Genomic DNA, 7,528 nt, shown 5'->3' on the forward strand with positions numbered 1-7,528 from the left:
AACTGCACCGGCCTGTGGAAAAAAAAACTGCATCAGCGCTGCACCGGCATTTTACTTTCAAGGTGGTGTCCCTTGCAACAACCCCTGTTCGCTCTTATGCAAGAGAGTAAACCTGCACAATCTACTCTCCTGTGCATACACAGATCGCCAAGTGCCAGAGATGGAAGATATTTAGATGCCAGCACAGTGCTTAGGTATCTTTTCCATGGGCCAATGCAGTTTTATCCTAACAGGAGCACCAACCCCAGGAAAAGCTTAGCAAACTATTTCACTGAGGGATACCTAACATTTTGGCACCCCCAGTGAAATAGACTTTACGTATCCTTTAAATCTGAGTCTAGGCCTGTAAGAGGATGTTGATTTTTATAATATTTCTGGCTAAACTTGCCTGTATTCTTTGCAGGACATTAATGAAATGGTTCGTACTGAACGTCCAGATTGGCAGTGTCTTATGACGTATGTAACATCCATCTACAAATACTTTGAAACCTGAGGATTTTTTGGGATTGTTATCTCTTTCCCTGCATGACATTTCCTGCCCAAGTGCAGACTTAATAGAAGACACTAATGCTTCTTCATGCCTGTTTCAGGGCTACAGGGTGAGGGGATAACACCCACTTCCAGCATTATTTATAGATGTATGTATACTCCTGAGATATACTGGTCTCGCCCTGTTGTGCCTGCCTGTCTCCAGCGAGTCGGTTCCCTCTGCATGACAGGTTCAGGTTTGCCAGCTTGCCTATCACAGGATTCAGCTATATGCTAAGCCATATAGAAGGTCAACATAAAGACAGTACCCAGAGCAGTAGGACTGTGGCTGTGTCTGAAATATTGATGTGATGCCAGTGCCTTAGCAGAATCATCGCCTTTTACAGCTGCTTCTCCACCCGTTTTCCCAAGCAGGAATGTACAAGTGCTCCTTGGATACATAATGACAAGAAATCGCTTGCCAACAAAATGAGGACCCTGTAGTCTTGCACAACTTGTGCCAATTTGCTCCACTGCTGCCTTGTGACTCTTGATTGTCTCCTGCTCTTTGTGCCTAGAACACTAAACTACATTTTTTTTTCTCTTATTGTTAAACATTATTGGCTTTTGGCACACATGAACGAAATGAAAATGATGGCTTTTAAAAATGCCAAGGACGGAAAAGTTCTCAGTGAAAGACTATTCTCAATTGACCAGATGTATTCTTTTAATGCTAACAATGTTACTGTGCAAGTTTTGTCCAAGAGAACCAATCCATCCACAAATATATCCTTACCCCAGTACAAGATACAAGCCAAGCTATTGGCACAGTAGATAGAGGACTATAGGTTTGGGATCTATTATCCAGAATGCTTGAGACATGGAGTTTTCTGGATAAGTGATCATTTGTAATGTGGAGCACACCATGCCTTAAGGCTACTAAGAAACATTTAAAAATAAAAAACAAGTGAATAGGACTGTTGCCATTAACATGGATTTACAGTAGCTTATATTTCAGGTACAAGGTACTGTCTTATTACTACAGAGAAAAAGCAAAGCAGTCAAAAAGAAAGAACTGTTTTAAATAAGACACTCTAAGAAACAGCATTCCTGTATTTTGCTGAGTAAAGGGTTTCTGGATAATGGATCCCGTACTGGTAGTACTTTCAGCTGTTGTTTTGGTGTGTAAGGTGGCCAAGTTTAGGCTGCCATATTCCTAAAGGCAGGAGCTGCTGTAAATGACATTAGAATGATCAGCACAAACCCCCATTCTGTTATCTAAAGGGTGAATGAGGGGAAGTGTCGGTACCTGCAGTAAGCTTTGTTCAACTTTGCTCAACCTTTAGCTGCTCCTCATAATAGTTAGTCCTCCTATTCTCTGGAAGTATCTGTATTGGATTGCTTAATCACACTGACCAAGGACAGCACAAATCCTTAAGGATGAATGAACATTATTTGGACACTTTGTGCCATGGTATATGTGATTTCTAAGCTATGTATACCTACAGTGCATTCATTATCTTACACTGTTAAAGGAGCCTATTGTATTGGCCACACAAACACTAAAACCTAATGTGGCCTAATGATACTAGTGGGACCACAGCCCATGCTGTGCTTTCTCATAATGGAATGTTAAATTCTTCCTTCGTATTCCAAAAAAATCACCCCCTCAGCAACGAGTGTCTGTCTTTAAGTAGGCATTATGGTTACTGCTGCCTGTTACAAACGTTAAATTCTCACTAGACCTTTTATTTTACTTTTTCTTTTGTTTTTATCAATTAAAAATGGTGAGAACTTACTGTATAATAATTTTATTGAAGGGCTAGTAACACCAGCAAATGAAAGGTCTTTGTATTTTTTAAATACTATATGCTTACCCTCCTCTTGCGTACACTGTGTATAGTGTCAGCACTAATATAGTTCAAAGTAACTTGTATTGCTATACAGCATGCTGTGCTGGCGCTTGTAGGGCCCGTTCTGTGTAAGAGAACTATTTCTAAAACTTGAGGATTCTATTTGGGAATTGTGGTTCAACAATATCTGGGACCCATGGTTAAGAAACACTGAGACAAATGGTTATTTAGAATACTGTGGATTTATTATGCCAATGGTGAAAGGTAGGGGACTCATTTGCTCAGTACAAACCTAGGGATCGGAAACATTTCTTATTTGCCGGCAATAAATATTTTATTTGCAGTTGTTGAAAAATTAAATATAAAAATATGATTAGATTTTGGTGTTACTGGCCCTTTAAAGATATTTTTGGTTTAGCTTCCAGATTATCTCTTGTATTTTATAATGTTTTACTCCTCCCATCGTCCTCTAGTGAATCCGATAAAAAAGGGCCATTGTCTAGCAGCTCAGAAGGTCTGATGTCGCTTTGCGGTGTCATACAACATTCCCATAACTAAGCACAATTCAGCAGTACAATTTTAGGGCGTGGTATCCCTTTGAATTAATTGTGACCCTTTCCCAGATTAATAGGCTGCAGGGAGGCAACAAAAGCACAGGGAAAGATCTGTAAAGTGCACTAACAGATTTCTCTCTTTTTAAAGGTGACGTCCAGTCCAAAAAACATTTTGAAAGGATTAGTAATTCTAGGAACTTTCCAATATTTATTAAACATTTTCAGTGACTTTAAAGTTAGGTGAAAATTGAAAGCAGTGTTTGTGAGTCCCTGTGCATTGCTGGTCCTGACATGCATGTACCTTTAAGACAATATTCCAGTGGTGCACTCTCCTCCAGCCTAGACCCTTGTTGCCACAGTGAGTGATGTACATGTTTTGTGATTAATGTACTTGTAAAGAAGGCCAATGAAAGCATATGCAATGAACCAACCAGCAGTTCATGAAAGGAACTTGCAGAAAATACTTTCAATAGCAATTACATTTACAGAAACCTTTAAAACTGGACATTTTTAATGAATGTATATTGGAAGGCTGCTTAGCATTATATTTTCTTTCATTATGGGAAATGTAATTGTTTGAGATTTTAGCTGGAGTTTCCTTGTAAGTCTTTGTTTCTCTGTTATGTTGTATGTAACATGTATGTTCTCTCATTCCAAATGCCACGAAGATTCCACATGAGACACTTATGGGAGTTTTTTCACTTTTAGGGCATGGTCCCTGGAATAATTAGTATTGTCATGTAACACCCCTTGTAATCACCTTGTAACTATGTACTATGTAACATAAAGACAAATCCCTAACACAACCCATTGTGCTTTTCCTCCATGTGGCAGTGAAGTGACATCAAATTGGTTATTTCTTCAATAAGTGGATGTATTTTGTATAGAATGTTTAATTTGGCAAATGTGAAGGCAATCATTGCCCCAACAAACCCTGCTGATATGTAGCTCTACCCATGGTGTCATAAACACCAAGTACCCACTGACCATCCCTTTAATACATTCTCCCTTAAATTTCTTATTTGGTGGCTTACATTTTAAACGTTTTTTTAATTGTTCCTAGTTGTCTGTTTTATATTCTTTGAGAGGAAAAGTTGCATAGTCTGTGTCTGATCTCAATTATGGACGGCAGAGGGTACAACATAACATTTGAAGTATATGTTAAACATTTCAAATGATTCTATGTGACAGTCATACATATGCTGAATGCTTTCTAAGCAAATGTTTCCCATTGATATTTATAAAGCTTTAACCATGTTATTTTCAGAAGGATCCGAAAGCAGTGCAGTAAATAAATCTGTATAGTGAGCCCTCTGATAACAAATGGTTAACAGCTGCCTTTTATTATTTTATTACTATATAAATATATATGAATAAATATATATGTACACATGCATTTGCTTTGCAATGCAAAAGGGCATTTTTTAAAATAAAATAAGCTTCCGTCTTGTGCGGCGTGCATTAATGTCAGTTTCTTTATTGAGATTGAATTTGTTATATGGGAAATGGGACAAGTTTAGTGCACCTGTGATAAAGCTTCATTCTCATGTTTGTATGGACACCCTGACCCCCCCCCCCCCCCCCCATAGTCAATATAAAAGTGGTACCTACCCATAACAGCACTGCCACAGTGGTAGAACTTTGCTGCCACTCAGCATTTCAATTCAAATAGCAACATGTTTTTGCCTGTGTGAAACTTTCCATATCCATCCTGGCATTTATTTAGCAGGAAAACCCAGCCAAATCAGATGGGCCCTTTTATAAGGCCAAATGTTTGGCCACTCCAACCAATGCATTCTTGTTCAAATATCAGGATGGCTACAAATTATGTAGGAGGGGACTGCATTAGGTTTTGTTACCCACTGACAGGTGTGGATCACCAAACCATGTTATCCAAACCAGGGCCCAGTGGTTAGATTAGTCTAGTTTGTTCTACAACTTGGATGGCAAGATCAGCCATGGTCGGCATCGGGTTTACTATACAGTATATACCCTCTGCAAACAAAACTCTGCTGACTTTCAAAAATACTAAACAATTAAGATAACTGTATGGTTAAGGTATAACGTGCCTTTCCAATCAACAGGACATCAGTCAACATGAGCATTCATTATTACTGATTACATCATTTGATTTGCTGCCAAAGGAAAACCACAGTCATCTCAAGCCACTGCCACACAGGTCACACATGGGCAGAACAAACAGGATTTATCTGGCATGTTGCCTACTCAGCTTCTTGAAAAATTCCAGAGCATCCACTCAGAGAGGGCCACCAAACATGACAAGCACAGGCCTTATGGTCTGCAATAATTCTTAAACTTTCTCAGCACTACATAAATATAAAATAGCATAAATGCATACTAAGAAAAAAATGAATTAACAACCCTACAGGCAAAATACCTGCACTCAGTTGAAATCAATTTGGTCATATTGTTTGAACAAACATACATAAGCGGACGCGCCCCTTTGCTTCAGCCCTAATCTAATTTAAAAGCGATTCCTACACATCTGCTATTTGACCCTCTTAAAGGAGAAGGAAAGGTAAAAACTAAGTAAGCTTTATCAGAAGCCATAAACACAGAGTCCTCGGTAAAATTAAACACCACATTTCTTTCCTTCTATTCTGTATACATGATTTTCTGTGTCAGAGTTCCTTCTCCGAGAAAAATCCTTCAGGGCTGGGCCGGAACTAGGGGTACACAGAAGAAGCACCTGCCTATGGTGCAACGGTGGGGGGGGCGGTACCTTGGTTCACTTACCTAAGAGTTGCTTTCCCTGTGCTACCCCCCCACACCAGCCGTGACATCAATGCACATGCCCACATGGGGGGGCAGGATGGGCGAGTTGGCTGGCCGAGCTGCCCAGGGCTTGGCCCACCACTGAAGCAGGGCATGGCACAAGCCTGTTCAGTTTGCTCCTCTCTCTCCCTTCCTTCTCCTCCACCCCTTATCTATCGGCTGTAATAAAGGCTGAGAGCTGTTTCATGTCTGCATGCTGCTGCAGAATAAATATAGCATTCTAGCTTTCACTATTGTGACTAATCTATTGGCAATAAAATGCCTGAGTAGCTTTCCTTCTCCTTTAAATACTGAGCTATTAGGTATTCTTTAAAGGGGTAGGAGCAATGGGCACTTGATGGGGTGCATGGGCTTATGCAAGTTTGTACAAATGATGTGACAAAATGTGTCTTGTTTTCAACTGAGCGCAGGTATTTTTCCTAACTGCCTGTAGAGTTGTTAATTCCACTTTTTCTTACACTACCTAACATTGATTTCATGTTACGTAGCGTGAAATCATGTGTAAAGCTAAGATAAAAAGTCTTCTGTATAATGCTGAGGAAAAATTGGTGTCAATCAAAATACAAATATATAGTTATTATTATAAATTACACCCCTATGACACCTATTTTTTTATTTATTTTTACTCATGAGCCCCTTGATAGGTTACACCAGGTATAAAATGACAGCGTATATTTCTGGGTTAAATCAAAATGCACACTTTCACAATATCACTGCTGATTTCAGGAATTATGAAAGGCACACACAGTCCGACCTGAAACCTGGGGCAGATTTGGGCTAACACACATTTTTGCCAGCCACCCTGCTTGCAGCATTCTTAAGCACCACTTCATACTTTTGCCTTCTTTATTTATATACATGTGTCTGCATTGCTCCGCCCTCTTTGGTGACATCACAAATAGGTGGGTCAGGTGCGAGTATATGAATAGAGATGGATTGCAGGGTCTGATTGGGAGTTAGGGTCAGGGGCAGGTTGGCTTTTGTCGACCCACGAAGCACTAATGAGCAGGGTAAAATAAGGAGAACTAACTAACTACAACTTGATTATTTGATACCGCTTTTTACACCATTTGAATTTGTTTTATACAACTGATGTATACATATAAACTATCTGTGCTGTAAGCCCCCTGTTTTTTTATGAATTTGTGACTTTACTTTCACTTTTAGGTTTTGTCCTGAAAATCTAATAGAAACCATACATATTTCTTAAAAACAATAGGCAGAGAGTATACACAGCACAAGGGTATATAGCAAATTCCTGTTAAAGTTGAACACTGACTATAGGGTTACTCTTTTCTTCCTGCACTGCCATTTTCTCTGTTGGAAAAGAGCACTGCTTTCTGTTTATGTTTATGTTGCCACTCTCTGCCTACAGTCTTTCTATGTATATTTATATATAAGGGCTTTAGGCAGATTGGGGGAGGCTCCTGTGAATTCTCACACTTGAGACCTCAGACTGTTACTACCCATCATGGAGTCTTGCCAGGAAATTGTCAGGAAGGCTTAAGGGAATTAAAAAGGTTTATTTTGGAATATTTAAATCTAAAATGGAATCGGTTAACATGTGCTTACACAGTGAAAATAGCTTCTTGCAGCCCCAGGTGCACGCTGTACCCACTGCCCGGGCAGATAAATTCAAGAATGAAGAAAACAGCAGCACTCCGGTTGTTTTGAAAAATGTGAATCTTTACTAAGTGCCAAAGGCACTTAGTAAAGATTCACATTTTTCAAAACAACCGGAGTGCTGCTGTTTTCTTCATTCTTAAATCTAAAATGGACACACATCAAGCTACTGCATTCCCCTTTGCCATACTGGTGCACATTTAGGCCCCATGGATCGCTAACAGCACCACTGCT

General features: G+C 39.5%; 1 protein-coding gene across 2 annotated transcripts in view; it reads left to right on the forward strand.

Moving 5' to 3' along the window:
- specc1l (sperm antigen with calponin homology and coiled-coil domains 1-like) overlaps positions 1-4,340 on the forward strand; it is a 29,571-nt gene extending 25,231 nt beyond the window's left edge. The window contains exon 16 of one of the 2 annotated variants that reach the window (XM_012963975.3): positions 404-4,340. In XM_012963975.3, coding sequence (XP_012819429.1) covers positions 404-493 — 90 coding nt within the window. In that variant the 3' untranslated portion in view covers positions 494-4,340. 2 annotated transcript variants of the gene reach the window in all.
- The last annotated feature ends 3,188 nt before the right edge of the window (positions 4,341-7,528 follow it).

This window comes from Xenopus tropicalis, chromosome 1, assembly GCF_000004195.4.
Source record: "Xenopus tropicalis strain Nigerian chromosome 1, UCB_Xtro_10.0, whole genome shotgun sequence".
NCBI classification, from domain to species: domain Eukaryota; kingdom Metazoa; phylum Chordata; class Amphibia; order Anura; family Pipidae; genus Xenopus; species Xenopus tropicalis.